At 42.3% G+C, this 17,231-nt stretch overlaps 1 protein-coding gene across 1 annotated transcript in view; it reads right to left on the reverse strand.

Moving 5' to 3' along the window:
- Positions 1 to 5,931: 5,931 nt before the first annotated feature.
- HDAC8 (histone deacetylase 8) overlaps positions 5,932 to 17,231 on the reverse strand; it is a 52,729-nt gene continuing 41,429 nt past the window's right edge. The window contains exons 10-11 of the mRNA XM_044306645.1: positions 13,714 to 13,819; positions 5,932 to 6,131 (exon numbers count right to left, since the gene is read on the reverse strand). Of these exons, the coding sequence (XP_044162580.1) occupies positions 6,109 to 6,131; positions 13,714 to 13,819 (129 nt within the window). The 3' untranslated portion in view covers positions 5,932 to 6,108. The remainder of the gene's footprint in view (positions 6,132 to 13,713; positions 13,820 to 17,231) is intronic.

Below are 17,231 nucleotides of genomic sequence, written 5' to 3' on the forward strand. Positions count from 1 at the left end.
TGCCATTCTTCTTATTCCATGATCTACACGGAGGGTAGTATTTATTTTTCTACCACGTGTTTCGGGTTTTGTTTGCCATTGCAGAGCACTGGTGATCATTTTAGCCATTTCTGCACTTCTTGATCAAAGTTCCTACTTCTTCGGTACAGTGTCTGGAACGACCCATTTTACTCACTGAGCAAGGGCTAAAACCAGCAGGTCCAACATTTGCTGCCCTACTACTTTAAAGGGTTCCTGTCACCAGGTTTAACTCTATTAAGCTAGATGACATTAGGGATGGGCTAATGTCAGCTAAACCTAACTAGCCTATTCCTACTTTTATCTATGCCCCCGTTACACCAAAATCTAACTTTTATAATATGCTAATTTTCCTCTAGGGGGGGGGGGGGTTGATCCTGCTCCTAGAGGCTCCGTTCTCCCACCTTTGTCGCCTCCCTCCAAGTCCTGATTGACAGGGCCAGGCAGCGCTCGCATCTGTCTGCCAGCCCTGTGCTCTGGTGAAATCTCGCGCCGTTGAGCATTCAGCGCAGGCACGCTGAGGGAAAGACGCTTAATAGGGTTAAATCTGGTGGCGACAGAATACCTTTAAATAAGGACCATAATTGACACGTTTCTTCACAGAATTACCTCACTAATTGAACTTCACGCTGCTATTAATTTGACCACCTTTTATTATATGAGCCAAGTACACCCAATTAGCAGTGTGTAGGTCATGACTGTTGATTCTGTTGGTTGCCCAAGTATTATCTTTTCTGACAAGTAAACACATTAATGCTGTTAAACTATTCTTTTGCACATACCTGTATAATATATATCATTCATCTGTATCTATCTATAATTCTCTACAGACCAAACTTTACAGATGCCGATAATTATCCATTGATTGGCTAGATTTCACCATATTATTGACACTATGCATTTTTGCAGTGATATCCTAATGAACCACTTACTATACATATATCACAAGGCATGGCATTAAATTAAAGCACAGACCCCTAAAATAAATAATCTACTAAACAGACAAATTGGCGGGACCAGAGGGCATACACCCCCCGTATCCTAAGAGAATTAAGTAATGTCATAGCCAGACCCTTTTTTCTGATATTTAAGGACTCTATACTGACAGTGTGTTCCACAGGATTGGCACATAGCAAATGTGGTGCCAATATTCAAAAAGGGTAAAAAATAAAAATAAAAAGAAGAGCCCGGAAACTATAGGCTGGTAAGTTTAACATGTCGTGGGTAAACTGTTTGAAGGTTTTCTAAGAGATGCTATCTTGGAGTACTTCAATGAAAATAAGCAAATAACGCTGTATCAGCATGGCTTCATGAAAGATCTGTCATGTCAAACTAATTGATCAGTTTCTATGAGGAGGTAAGTTCTAGATGTGACCGCGGCAAATCAATTTATGTTGTATATCTGGACTTTTCCAAAGCATTTGACACTATACCACATAAAAGGTTAGTATATAAAATGAGAATGCTTGGACTGAGGGAAAATGTCTGTATGTGGGTAAGTAACTGGCTCAGTGATATAAAACAGAGGGTGGTGATTAATAATACACACTCAGATTGGGTCACTGTCACTAGTGGGGTACCAAAGGGGTCAGTATTGGGCCCTATTCTCTTCCATATATTAATTATCCTGTAAAAGGCTTGCACAGTAAAATATCACTGTGCAGATGACACTAAACTGTGTAAAGTAATTAACATGGAAGAGGAAAGTATACTACTACAGATAGATCTGGATAGATTGGAGGCTTGGGCAAAGAAGTGGCAGATGAGGTTTAACACTGACAAATGTAAGGTTATGCACATGGGAAGGAATAATACAAGTCACCAGTACATACTAAATGGTAAAACACTGGGTAACCCTGACATGGAAAAGTACCTAGGAATTTCATTGAACAGCAAACTAAACTATAGAAACCAGTGTCAAGCAGCTGCTGCCAAAGCCAATAAGATAATGTGTTGCATCAAAAGGGGCATAGATATCCGTGATGAGAACATAGTCCTGCCACTTTACAAATCACTAGTCAGACCACACATGGAGTATTGTGTACAGTTCTGGGCTCCTGTGAACAAGGCAGACATAGTACAGAAACGGTTCAGAGGAGGGCAACTAAAAGTAATACCTGGAATGGGTGGACTACAGTACCCAGAAAAATGATAAAAATTAGGGTTATTCACTCTAGAAAAAAAAGATGACTGAGGGGAGATCTAATTACCATGTATAAATATATCAGGGGTCAGTACAGAGATCTCTACTGTAAGAGCAATGAGACTAGACTAGAGAATATGGAACTTTCTGCCTGAGGAAGTGGTGATAGCGAGTTCACTAAAAGAGTTCAAGAGGGGCTGGATGTATTTCTGGAGTGTAATAATATTACAGGCTATAACTACTAGAGTTGAGTCATTGATCCAGGGAGTTATTCCGATTGCCTGATTAGGGGGGGGAAACAAAAATTCCTTCCCAACTCAAAAGTGGGGAAAATTGGCTTCTATCTCAGAGTTTTTTTTCTCCCCAGGAAAATCCAGCCTATTAGAATTAAATACCGGCATTCCCAATCGCTGCACGCGTGCCCTTCAGGGTTTTTCACAGTTTAGATGCCGTGATCACAATTTTTCATTGTAAATGTACGACGCTGGCAGTAAAACCTGAAGTATAAAAACATCGTCACAGTTATGATCACAGTAAGTCTGCCTGAGACCAGAAGTGGACCAGCACCCTGCTACAACAATCCATCAGAGCAGGGTGCTGGTCCGCTTCTGGTCTCAGGCAGACTTACTGTGATCACAACTGTGACAACCATGCTTTCAAAAGCCTGCAGAGGAGAACTCTTCTTGATGTGAGAACGCCCCCTTGCTGGCTGTAAAATTGTTAAACAGCATTCTCTGAATTAACCCCTTCCTGTCCTGATTGTGGCAGAAAGGCGTTAATGCACTTTTTTCATAAAAATACACAAATGCACACATCTTTTCATTGGCTTGTAATGTTTTAGCGCTGTACAACATCTGTTCTGTAAGTACAGTGCCAAAGAAAATCCAAAATGCTCTCCAATTGTGTTGGGCCCATCCAGTATATAGATTACACCAATAGCGTCCATTTTCACAGTACAAACATACGGTAATTGTTATTGAAACCTTCTGTAACAGAAAAAAAATGACAAGAAAGGAAAAATAGAAACTTTTCATTGTTTTTCCTTAAATATTTTTAAATATATTTGTCATCTAAAGACACAAAAGTTATAAGGTGTCCAGTGAAAAATACTAACAAACACAGATAGATTGCCTCAGAAATCAAAGGGCTTCTGTCACCACCCAAAAATCTATTTTTTTCTAGGCTAATTAAAATCCTTGTAATAGATGTAAACTAGTACGAGACAAAAAATCCAAGAAAATACAAGTTAAAGGCACACTGACAGGCCCAATAAGTATATTTAGGTATATATATGACAGTACAGGTCTTATAAAGTGTATTAAAATCATCTAAGTATCCCCCCTGTCCACCTTATAAATACAGTAAACTGAAGTTTTATAACCTGCTTGAATCGTCTTCTTTCTGCCCAAGGGGCGGCGTTTTTTATCTCCACTTCTGCCCAGCCAGCCTCGCCCCAACTGTCGTTTTGAAGCGCCGCCCAGCTCATAAATATTCACTTTGCTGGGCGGCTTCTGCTGTCCCCGCTCTGAAGCGCTGCGCTGAACAATGCCTGGCGCATGCGCATAATGCAGAGGCTGAAGCGGCCTCGAAGATGCAGACTGTACGCAGGCGCGATGCTTCCGGACAGTGAGGGTGCCGGGCGCATGCGCTGAAGATGAGACGGAGGCCGATGCCCATAGGATTGTATTGGGCATGCGCCGGATCTTGTGAAGTCGGGACAGTAGTAGCCGCCCAGCGAAGTGAATATTGATGAGCTGGGCGGCGCTTCAAAGCGGCAGTTGGGGCGATGCTGGCTGGGCGCAAGTGGATATGAAACGCCGCCCCTTGGGCAGATTGAAGACGGTTAAAGCAAACTTCAGTTTTCTGTATTTATAAGGTGGACAGGGGGGGAAACTTAGATGATTTTAATACACTTTATAAGACCTGTACTGTCATATATATACCTAAATATACTTATTGGGCCTGTCAGTGTCCCTTTAAGGACAATACAATGGTGAATGGAGAACACACAGGAAAAATTAGGGCACCACTAGGCAATCAACACATCGAGGCTGGCAAAATCCTATAGATATAGTATAATTTATAGGTGACCCAGACTGGGTATCTAATATATATAGCCAGCCACGGCTATTAGAACAGAATTGAAGTCAAAATACAATACATGGATGTATAAAGTGCAAAATGCAAAGATTACAGAGTACATGAATAATACATACTAAACTGTTTACTAGAAAGCCATGGAGTAAATACCTGAGTAGTGGCTGGCTATATATATTAGATACCCAGTCTGGGTCACCTATAAATTATACTATATCTATAGGATTTTGCCAGCCTCGATTTGTTGATTGCCTAGTGGTGCCCTAATTTTTCCTGGGTGTTCTCTATTCACCATTGTATTGTCCTTAACTTGTATTTTATTGGATTTTTTGTCTCGTACTGAGACTATAATAAAGTTTACATCTATTACTATTTGTGCTAGCCTTTTTCTTTTTTTGGTGTTTTACTTTGCGTGCAGGCTTGGCACGGGCACCAACGTTTGTGAGTCATTTATTGGTGTATATATAATTAAAATCCTTATACTGCGATTTTTCAATATATAGTGCTCTTACCCTTTTCTGTTGGCTAGTTTCTTTGAAAACGGCACTTTGACAGGGCCAGCGAGTGCTCTCCTCCTCCGGCTGGCCCCGTCTGCAATTTAAATCCCGCGCCTGCACCCCATTCGGCGCCGGCGCTCTGAGAGAAGGACGCTCGCTTCCTAAGCACTTCCTCAGTGCGCCTGCGCCGATGACGTCTTCTCTTTCGGGTTTAGAGGTGACGTCATCGGCGCACTGAGGGAGTGCTGAGGAAGCGAGTGTCCTTCTCTCAGAGCGCCTGCGCCGAATGAGATGCAGGCGCGGGATTTGAATTGCAGACGGGGCCAGCCGGAGGAGGAGAGCCCTGTCAATCAGCAGGAGGAGGGGGCGTTTTTTTTAAAGGAGGATGCAGCAGCTACCAGCAAATAACCGCCCTACTTGCTGGTAGAGAGGTAATTTACATATTATAAAAGTGCTGTTTTTAAAGAAACTAGCCAACAGAAAAGGGTAAGAGCACTATATAGTGAAAAATCGCAGTATAAGGATTTTAATTAGCCTAAAAAAAAAATAAAATGACTTGGGAGGGGGGGGGGGGGGGGGGGTGACAGAAGCCCTTTAATTATTTGCATTTAGAAAGACCCACTGCTAAACTAAAATAAAAAATTGGCCTGGTAAGGAAGGGGGGTAACCATGAAGTGGTTAACTTTGTTTTGGACCACTCCAGTACTAGGCAAGAGCTATGACTTAATCTCAAGCATACCCTAAAATATATATTGTATGGTACCCATTTAATTTATATCTCCCAGCATATACATTAGAATGGAGGGCATAAATGTGATATGAACAGAGCCAAGAGGTTGTCTCACTCACTAGGATATGCCCCCAATGTCTGATAGGTGCAAGTCCCACCTCTCGGACCCGCACCAATCTTTAGAACGGAGCCCACAAAGTGAAGGAGGGTGCATTGCACCTGCACGGCTGCACTCTATTCATTCTTAAGGGAGCGGCAAATATAGCTGAGCTGGCTAGCAATATGTCCCCAATGTTTGAAGTTAGAGAACCCCTTTAAGGTCTTACACTGGGTCCTGTAAAGCAAACATTTTTAATTACATTGGATTAGAAAGATGGTTATAATGCAATTCCCTTATACAGTACAAAAAAAGCAATGAAGATGCAAAATAACATGAAAATATTTTGTAAACAAAGTTTAATATGCACAATATAAAAAAATCATTCAAAGAAAGCATGTAAAAAACTGTATATTCAACATATGGGATGACACCACAATCCTGCAATACTGCGCCTTAATACTGTACAGGGAACTCGACCACAGATGGAAACATGGCAGCAGGAAATGCATCTGTCAGGGACACGTTAAACCATACGCTTCAGGTTACCTGTACAAGGGGGGGAAACAAGTAAAAACTACAATGCTTAAGTTGCTTTAAAAGGGTATTTTTGGTTTTAGCAAATACAACGTATTTATTGAATAATGAAAAAGTATTAAAAAAGAAAAATCACAGAACTGTATGATTTTCTGGTTTTTAAAATCTCTGCTTGCCATCGTTGTATGGGATCACTCTTTGTTTACTTTACCCGTAGTCAGGTGATGGTCACACAGGTGCTCATCACATGACCAAGAGAGCAGCAGAGATCTTAACCCCTTAGTGACCAGCCTGTTTTGGGCCTTACTGACCTAGCGTTTTTCTTCCTTTTTTCATTGTTGCATTCCAAGACCTTTTTTATTTTTCTGTCTATATAGCTTTATGAGGGCTTCTTTTGCTGGACAAATTGTAGTTTTTAATTGCGCCATTTTTGGGTACACATAACTTTCTGATTAACTTTTGTTAACTCTTTCTGGGAGGGAGATGGAAACACCGGAATTAGAATTACCGGTAATTCAGTTTCCATGAAATCACCATGACGGCCACAAGGAGATTGACCCATGACCTCTGTGGGGGCAGGAAACAGAGAAGAGGTTAAATTGCCCCCTCCCACCACCGCACCTCAGTGTTCCAAAGATATCAAGTGCCAGAAGTGTCCTAGTATTTCCCAGTATTACACCATACCAGAAAAATACCGGTGAAAAACAAAATTTCAACAAAAGGGGGGGGAATGTATGGGCCGTCATGGTGATTTCATGGAAACTGAATTACCGGTAAGTCTAATTCCGGTTTTCCCATATCATCACCATGACGGCCACAAGGAGAGTTATAAAATTATTTTTTATGGGTGGGGGCAACCGCTTGGAGAACCTTCTGACCAAAGGAGAGGCCAGAGGTTCCAGACAAGTCCAAACGGTAATGTTTCACAAATGTGTGAATACTAGACCAGGAGGCGGCCCTGCATATATCATCCAGGGAGGCCCCCGCTCTTTCAGCAAAGGTAGTAGATACAGCTCTGGTAGAGTGAGCTCTAATATTGGAAGGAGGATCCAGATTCTGGTTCTTATAACATAAGGTAATAGTGTCCTTAATCCATCTTGCAATGGAGGATTTTGAGGCCCTGGATCCCTTATTCCTTCCAGCAAATTGGACAAGCAGACTGTCAGACTTCCTGAAGTCCCTAGTGGCTTCCAAGTATCTAATGACTGTACGCCTAACGTCAAGGAAATGAAATTTCTCTTCCTCCTGATCCTTGGGATTGTTGAAGAAGGATGGAAGTAGGATCTCCTGGCCTCTGTTGCGGTCTGAGGCCACCTTTGGCAGGAAACCTGGGTCTAGTTTAAGCACAATCTTATCCTCAGTGATGGTAAGGTATGGTTCCCTAATGGAGAGAGCCTGAATCTCTCCCAGTCTCTTGGCAGAGGTAATTGCTATAAGAAAGGCAGTCTTGAGTGAAAGCAACTTAATTGAACAATCCTCCAATGGCTCAAATGGGGAACACATAAGATTGTTGAGAACTAAATTTAAGTCCCAGGTTGGGCTGCGGGACCTAAGCGTGGGTCTCAGTCTACATGCAGCTCTAATGAATCGTTTGATCCATCTATGGTCTGCCAGGTCGGAATCAAAGAAGGCGCTCAATGCCGAAATTTGAACCTTTAAGGTGGATGGAGAAAGGCCCATGTCCAGGCCCCTTTGTAGAAATTCCAGAATTTTCTGGATACTGGGCCCCACAGAATTTGGATTCTCATCGCCCGACCATGAGCAGAATCTCTTCCAGATCTTCAGGTATATCGCGGAAGTGACTTTTTTCCTAGAACATCTCAGGGTGGCTATAACCTGGTCTGACAGGCCCTGAGACCTTAAGAGGGAGACCTCAGGATCCAAGCCGTGAGCTTCAGGAACTCCGGATGAGGATGTAGCAAAGGACCCTGGTATAGGATGTCCCCCCTGAGTGGGAGTCTCACTGGTTCGTCTATTGCTAGTTTTAATAGAGGGGTGAACAAACTCCTCTTGGGCCAGAACGGAGCGATCAATATTACCGTGGTTCTCCCCTCCTGAATCTTCTGAATGACCCTCGGGATGAGCGGCAATGGAGGGAATGCGTACCCTAGATCCCAGCACCATTTTAGGGAGAAGGCGTCTACTCTCCAGGGATGGTCCCCGGCATTTAGGGAGCAAAATGTTTGCACCTTCGTATTTCTCCTTGATGCGAACAGGTCTATTGTAGGAAGCCCCCATCTTTGGGTTAGCATATTGAAGACCTCTGGGTTCAGTGCCCACTCTGTATGATCTACTACCTGTCTGCTCAAAAAGTCCGCTTCTAGATTCAGGGATCCCTTCAGGTGCATTGCTGAGATGGACTTTAGTTCCTTTTCTGCAAAGGAGAAGATCTCCTCTGAGATATTCTGGAGTCTCCTTGATCGAGTACCCCCTTGGTGTTTTAGGTAGGAGACAACAGTCACGTTGTCCGATAGGACTTTCACGTGCTGATTTCGTATCAATTGCTTGGCGGCGAGAAGGGCTTCTCTTACTGCATACAGCTCCCTGAAATTTGAAGACTGAGCAGATATCAGACGCTTCCACGTTCCTTGGAAATAGGCTCTGTCGATTTTTGCTCCCCAACCGGATTGGCTGGCGTCCGTGAAGACGGTAATTGACGGTGATCTGATCCATGGGACTCCCTGGGACAGATTCCTCTCCTTCATCCACCATGAGAGGGACCTCTTTACTAATCCTGGGATTGGGAGCTTGGAGTCCAGAGAACCCTTCTTCTTGTTCCAGTGGGACAATAGCCAGGTCTGAATCACACGGCAGTGAGCCTGTGCCCACTCGACAGAGGGTATACAGGAGGTTAGGAGGCCGATTAGGCTCATTGCTTCCCTCACTGAGCATTTTTTCCCCCGCCTTTTATTCAAACTGCTCTGCTCCTGCGCTTTACTTCCGGGTTGCGGCCGAACCCGGAAGCGACGTCACCGACGTCGGCGTGCGCACACGCCGGCCGCTACCAGCCCGACCCACAGGGGAGGAGGAAGATTGCGGCCCGGGAGCAGGCTCCAGACCAGCCGGAGCAAGTCCTCCCGATACCCCCCAGCCCAGCATGAGCACGCGGCGGCCGGCGGACTGGGGGAGCTCCGACGAGCCTCAGGTAACCAGGAGGCCCCTGGAGACAACGAAAAAAATAATAAAACAAAATCCTATCTTCATCTCCCTGCCGCCGCAGGGAGACTCTTCTCTGACCCTGGCCACAGTGGGGACAGGAACACTGAGGTGCGGTGGTGGGAGGGGGCAATTTAACCTCTTCTCTGTTTCCTGCCCCCACAGAGGTCATGGGTCAATCTCCTTGTGGCCGTCATGGTGATGATATGGGAAAACAGCATTGCTGCTTCCCAAGACCCATAACTTTTTTATTTTTCCTTCTATGGAGTTTTGAGAGGACGACTTGTGTTTTTCATTGGTATCATTTTGGATTAAATGGCGCTTTTTGATTGCTTATTACCTTTTTTTGGTGGCAACTAAGAAAATAGCAATTCTGTATATTTTTTTTAATGGCGTTTACTGTAGGGAATAATTTACATTATATTCATGTAATCCAGGTGGTTACAGACGCAGCAATATGAAAAATATACGAAGGAGATTTTTTTGGGGGAATTTTTTTTCATTCAAAAGCGTATTTTCAATGAAAAAAAAAAAGTTCATTTTTTTAATGGGATTTTGTTTATTGAATGTTTTTTACCACTTAATATAGAAAGCTTTTTGATTGATTTTAAAATGCAATGCATCATCCCTATAGTGCAGCATTGCATTTTAATGTCAGTGCTATTCTGACATTGACCAGCAGGCTGAGCCAGAGAGGAGCAGCCTGTTGGAAGTTACTCAAGGTTGGTCTGGGGCCTACATCAGACCCCTGCCAGCCTTCACAGACATCGGCACCCCGCGATCGCATTTGCGGGGTGCCAATGCGAGACAGAGGTAGTCCGCTCCCTCTGTCAGCACTTTACGTGCCGCGGGCAATGGCGCCGGCTGCATGTAAAGTGTTCAACAGCACGGATCAGCACTCCTGCCGGTCCGGGCTGTTAGAGCAGGGTCGCTGCTCTCATGTGAGAATCGGGCCCCCGCTCCCCACGGAAACCTGTGCAGTACTTAGACTGGGCCGCCGTAAAAAAGCGGTGGCCCAGCCTAAGGCCCCTTAGTGACTGCCGTAAAAAGGCTTATGGGTGGTCACTAAGGGGTTGTCCAGTTTCAGGAGGAAAACAAACAAAAAACTGAGGATCTGCATGCAATAAAGAAATGGTCATTACCTACTACTACAGTTCCCCCACTCAAGCTCTGTTTATCATGATGTAGCAATAATGTCACATGGACAACATGTAACCGCTACAGCCAATCACTGGCCTCTTCAGTGCACTGCTGAGGCAATTGCCTGCAGTACTCACATGTTCCCGACATTACGTCACCTTCAGCCTGTAAACAGATCATGGCTGGGAGAATCTGATCAGTAGCGCAGGATCTGCCAGGTAGGTAATGATCACTTATTGCATGTGTATGTATATCTTAGGGTTACACTAGATATCGAAGTATCGATACTTTTAGACCCAGATACTGTGGACAGGACAACATTATTTGTATGCACTGATTGTATTTTCCCATATATATTGTTGCACTTGCACTTTATATGTATGAATTGTAATTGCCATACACCTGAAGTCTGACTAGAATTTTTAAATATTCTTAATTTCCGTGAGGCCAGAAATGGTTGTAACTCTGTGAGTACTAATAAAATTGATGATTATTTAAAATGCAATTGTTGATGGGGATACGATACTGGGTCTTACTATTTAACGATACTAGGCTGTGCTGCTGCGCAGCCTAGTTTCAGTTAGAGAACATGGCATGTGCCGCTCTCACTAGTGAAGAGATAGCAGGGAGGAGGAGGGGAGAGACTGTGGCACTGCGCCAATGAATGTAAAACACATAAATTCGAGTATAGGCAGCAGATGCAGGCGGCAGTATCACAGACCCGGCCTCAATAACAGGGCATGCGATCTGCTGAACAATTAATCCCTCATGTGCCACACTTTAGGGGTTAATTGCCATGGTTCAGCATATCGCATGCCCTGTTATTGAGGCCGGGTGCAGGTATGTGATACCGCCGCCGGCACCCGCTACCTCCTATACTTGAATTAATGTGTTAATTACAATTATTGGTGGCGCAGTGCGCCCCCCCCCCCCCCAAGTATTATAAAATTGTAATCATTGGCGGTGTAGTGCGCCCTCCCTCCCCAGTATTAGTATAATTGGTGGTGCAGTGGCTACAGGCGAATACCCCCCTACCTATTGTTATATTCATTGGTGGCAGTGGCCACAGGGTCACCTCCCCTACTCTTCATTGGTGGCAGTTCCGATCGGAGCCAAAGCAGTGTAATATCGGTGCTCCGATCGGTTACCATGGCAGCCAGGACTCTACTGAAGCCCTGGCTGCCATGGTAACATCCCTGCTGCTGTGTGCACAAAGCCCAGGGCAGCAGGGAGAGTGTGAAGTCCTATTCACCCTAATAGATCTCTATTAGGGTTAATAGGACAAGGGTTCTAGCCCCTAAGGGGGCTGTTAGTAAAACAATAAAAAAAATTGCCACCTTATTATCGGCCGCACATTCCATAAAACATGGAATGCGCACGGCTTTTGTGAAGTTTTATTTTTTTCGCGTGGTATCGAGTAAAAATTTCAGGAAAGACCAACTAGAGCAGCTGAACTGTATTTGGGGTTAATCAGAGGCACTTTAAATGATGTCAGGTGTATGCTGACTCCTATTTATCGATTTTGAATTGCTTAATTCTGAACACAGCTACATCCCCAGTTACACTTATGCAACCACATTATTTTTGTTTATTTTTCTTCCCTCCACCTAAAAGATTTCAGTTTGTTTTTCAATTGAGTGGTACAGTTTAGAGGTCACATTAAAAGGTGGGAAACGTTCTGAGATGATTTATCTTTGTCTCATTATATATATAAAATATAAAACTTGTCCTATTATATATTGGCTTGTGGGTGAAATTTCAGGATGAACCTAAACTGCACTCTAATCTTTACAGGTGAACTTAATGTGACTTTCTCTAAACTTTTGAATGCACATGTCCAACTGCTCAATATTTAAGTACTTGCTGTTAACTAACAAGGAGCTTAACAGCAAAATTCACAACAGGTGTTTGATCCATGAATCGCCCAATAAATTTTCTGGTTCAATTAGAATTGGTATGTACACAGTCCTCCTCATCATGTTGTTCAGATTTCTACATCATGAAACCAAGATGACACCTAACAATCGATCAACAGTACTTCACCATTGCGAGGCTTCTAGTAGGATTGTTCTCAGACGGAAGTGGACACCGAGTGTCACAGAGTGTCATCAGCAGTTTCCAACAAAGATACAGAGAGATTGTAAGAGTCAAAGAAAGACATAGAAGTGGATGTCCTTTGGCCACATAGCACACTGATGACCTCTTCATTGTGAACAATGCCCTGTGGAATCGGATGATGAATGCCACACAACTCCAGGCAAACTTAAGGTGAGAGGCACCCAAGTGTCACCTCAGACCATTTGAAAATGTTTACATTAGCGTAGTTTATGTGCCAGATGGCCTGCAAGGGTAGCTGACCACAGACGTCAAAGACTTGCATTGGCCAGGGAGCATCTACGCTGGATGAGGCACCTGTGGGCCTCAGTGCTGTTCACTGATGAAAGTCAATTCACGCTGAGCAGAAATGATGGCAGCCAACGATGTTGGAGACATCAGGGAGAGCACTATGCATAAGCCATTGTTGTCCACAGATGAGCATTTGGTGGTGGTGTTAGTGTGGGGAGGTGTGTCTAGTCAATACAGAACTGTCCTACACTTTGTGAATGGTACAGTGAAAAGCCCAACTACTTGAATAACATCAATAATCCAGTCATTGTGCCTCTGCATGAACAACACAGGCCTAATTTCATCTTCATGGACGACAATGTGCCAGCTCATCGAGGTTGCATCATTAGGGAACTGCTGCTGGAGACTGGGGTACCTCAATTGGAGTGGCCTGCACTTTCTCCAGACCTGAATCCCATTAAAAACCTATAGGATCAGCTGAGTCGCCGTGTAGAGGCTCGAAACTCTGTACCCTAGAACCTCAATGACCTAAGGGCCACCCTTCAGGAAGAGTGGGATGCCATGCCTCAGCAGACAATAAGTCGACTTGTGAACAACATGATGTCAATGTCAAGCTGTAATTGATGCTCAAGGCCACATGACAAGTTATTGAGACATTAATATTTTTTTGTAGGGGTATAACCATCACTGTTGTTGGCTTTTGTTTCAATAAACTGTTTAAGAAGAGGAAATCAACCCTGCATGCTTCAACTTAAATGCCCTACTTTCATGATATAATATCAGTGCATAAATTTCACCCAAAAGCCAAATATTCCTAACTTTGAGTAGAGTGTGTGTGTATATATATATATATATATATATATATATATATTTTATATTTATATTTTAGCGCAAATTAAAAGTGGAGGTGTTGCCCAAGTCAACCAAATTGCATGGTTTTCCTAACGGTTACCTTTGATTGATTCCAAAATCTCTTGTACTCTTGGAGCATCATTTCGGTCAGGCCGACAGCTAGGTGTAATCTCCAGCACATAATCTGGCCCATACTCTGTAAAGAACTAAAGAAAAAAAATCTAATCAGGCCCACTGCAACCTCTCATCTTGCCTAACAGTTTAATTCCCTATGGTATACAAATTATACAGCATACTGTTTATCATAGAAAGCCAAATAACCTATGTAAATGCTTTTGGAAAACACAGGCACCCACAAGAAATTTGAACAAATATGGGAAGAACATACAAGCTCCAGGTGAAAGTAAACCCCGGCAGAATTTAAAGGGGTTTGCTCTCTTCAGCAAATGGTATTTACCCTGTAGACAAAGTTAATACAAGGCACTAAGGCTGGTTTCACACCATGTTTTTGTCACTATGGGGGACATTATTAAAGCTGGTGGCCACTAAGGGGGACATTATGTATACTGCAGGGGTTGGAAATTATACATACACACATATATATATGCCAATGGAATCCATCCATTTTTAAACGGCCGGATGGCCTGACAATAAATGCAAAAATGCGCGGAGGCGCAGTGCAGTGGTACTGCGCTTCCGCAGAGGCGCACACCCCCGGCAGTCACGTAGGGTAAGGAAATCTGACGAGTTAAGGTTTTCTGACAGAACACCGGCAAACAGAAAAGCCAGCACTTTTTCCAACAGTGAGCAAGCACGACGACCGCTGCTGGATTGCAGAGTGGTCATAACCATGGAAAAAAGATGTGTATAATGTGATGGTAAAATGAATAAAGCCAGCAAAGGAAACAATATGGACAATCACAATACATTGATACCGGTAACTGATTTGTATTCACTTTCTCTATATGATAAATGCAATTTGCTGAAGTGAGCCAACCCCTTTAAAATCCAGGACTAAGTGCTGCAAAGCAGCAAAGTATACCACTGAGCTACCATGCTGTCCAATATTAATGGCAGAGTTGTAAAATTAACAGGAGGAGAAGATGATCAGTAGTTGTGTATTACAGAACAGAAAATGCTAAAAGGGTTTTCAAAATTGTTGGTACCAGTCTGTTAAAAAAAAAACGCACAATGGTCACTGTAATAGCCTGACACTGTCAAAAGTAATAATAAATACTTGGCCTGCAGGCCGTTGCCATATTACAGTATCTATAGATCACCAGAGACTTGATTTGCAAACCATTTGTATTTTAGGTACTATTTTTGATTGAGTGGCTTAAATTTTATGTCTTTGTATCTGCTTCATTTGTTTTAATAAACATTTGAATGAGAAAAGTAATAAATACAATTTTCTGAAAATCAAACATTGCTTTTGAATTGTGTTTCAACAAAATACTTTTAAAGGCTGAAAGTAGTCTCTGTGCTGTTCGGTATCATGGTGTGTACTACACTGAACATGGACCAAAGAAAGTTAAAGGGAACCTGTCACCGCTACTATGCCACCCTCACTGAGCGTTTCTAAATGTTCATTGTGTTACCCTAAACATATAAATTACATTTTTCATTTCATTTGCAGACAAATTCAATAAGTATTATGCATTTTTGTACTTCCCGCCTTTTATGCAAATTACCATAACAGAGTCATATCTTACTTGTGTGACCAGAGAAGAGTCATATTTTCAAGCTCTGACTCATCTCAGGTTAATTTGCATATGTATCAAATAGTTTTTTTTACACAATAAAAGCACACAGAGCTATGGGGACTGGGTATTGCGGATGTGCTAGCGACCATCTAGCAACCCATGTCATCAGCTCTATACACAAAATCCAGGTGACAGGTTTCCTTTAAGGAGTTGTCTCAGGAGACTAGAAAGAACATTTTAGCCAAACTTGTGAAGGCTATAAGACCATCACCAAACAGCTTGATGTTGCTTGTACTACAGTTGCAAATATTATTCTCAAGTTTGTTGTGCTTTTTCATAGGTATATAGTATTTATATCTAAATATCATAATTATAGTGGATTTGATCTATATATATATATATATATATATATATATATATATATATATATATATATATATATGAATATATGAGAGAGAGAGAGAGAGAGAGAGAGAGCAGCACTCCGAATAAATTCAAGAAAATGGTGGTTTATTGGACCCAAAGTCAAGCGACGTTTCAACAGCTTGTTGCTGTCTTTATCAAGCACAGTGCACATGTGTTACAGACATACTTTAAATAAGGACATCAATCCACAATAGATTAACATCAATTGAAGAATATATGATCAAAATACAGTGATTGAACAGTGCATGTGGTTACAAAAATACATATGTCAGACTGCCAACATATGGCAAATACAGTGCATCAGCAAAATATAAAACATTAATTCAGCATCTCATGCTTTCTGTGAAATAGATCATAATGAGATCCAGTGATTACCCTAATAGAGTGAATTAAAAACACTCACTGTCAGGTGGGCAGCTGTATGTAGCGTTGATCGTGCTCCTTGGCGTCCCCATTCACTATCCGCGCATGTGCGAGAGGGCCAAATCTCGCGATACCTCCGGCATCAGGAGACTGAATAGCGACCACAACTAAGATGGCCGAAGGTATCGCGAGATTTGGCCCTCTCACGCATGCGCGGATAGTGAATGGGGACGCCAAGGAGCACGATCAACGCTACATACAGCTGCCCACCTGACAGTGAGTTTTTTTATTCACTTTATTAGGGTAATCACTGGCACTCATTATGATCTATTTCACAGAAAGCATGAGATGCTGAATTAATGTTTTATATTTTGCTGATGCACTGTATTTGCCATATGTTGGCAGTCTGACATATGTATTTTTGTAACCACATGCACTGTTCAATCACTGTATTTTGATCATATATTCTTCAATTGATGTTAATCTATTGTGGATTGATGTCCTTATTTAAAGTATGTCTGTAACACATGTGCACTGTGCTTGATAAAGACAGCAACAAGCTGTTGAAACTTCGCTTGACTTTGGGTCCAATAAACCACCATTTTCTTGAATTTATTCGGAGTGCTGCTGGCTGTTTTCCTATTTCTAGTTCACTGGACCTAGGTGCTGGTCCACATTGGCCAGATGTGCACCCCTCGTTTACATAGTGTGCTGCTTCCTTATTTTCTCAAGGCTATATATATATATATATATATATATATATATATATATATATATATATATATATATGGCCATATTGTGATATATTCACAATTTTTGTATGTATTTTTAAAGTTGCTGGAAATAGGTTGGAAAGGACACTGTTCATAAGGTTTCTTCTCTATAGATGTACCAGTCTGAGAGGAGTCATTCTTGTCTCCTTATAGATTTATGAGTGAGATAAGGATATTCTCCAGACGTATCTAGTACTAATTACCTCTAGATGATATCTATTGGTGAAGCAGAAAATCTGTGGTGTCTGTATACACATATAATGAACCTTCGTTTTTTTAGCATAAGATAATCAATAGGACATATGTATTGTTTTATATTGTTAAATATTATGAAGGACGTCAATGCATCTATT

Source organism: Bufo gargarizans, chromosome 9 (genome assembly GCF_014858855.1).
Source record: "Bufo gargarizans isolate SCDJY-AF-19 chromosome 9, ASM1485885v1, whole genome shotgun sequence".
In the NCBI taxonomy this organism is placed as follows: Eukaryota; Metazoa; Chordata; class Amphibia; order Anura; family Bufonidae; genus Bufo; species Bufo gargarizans.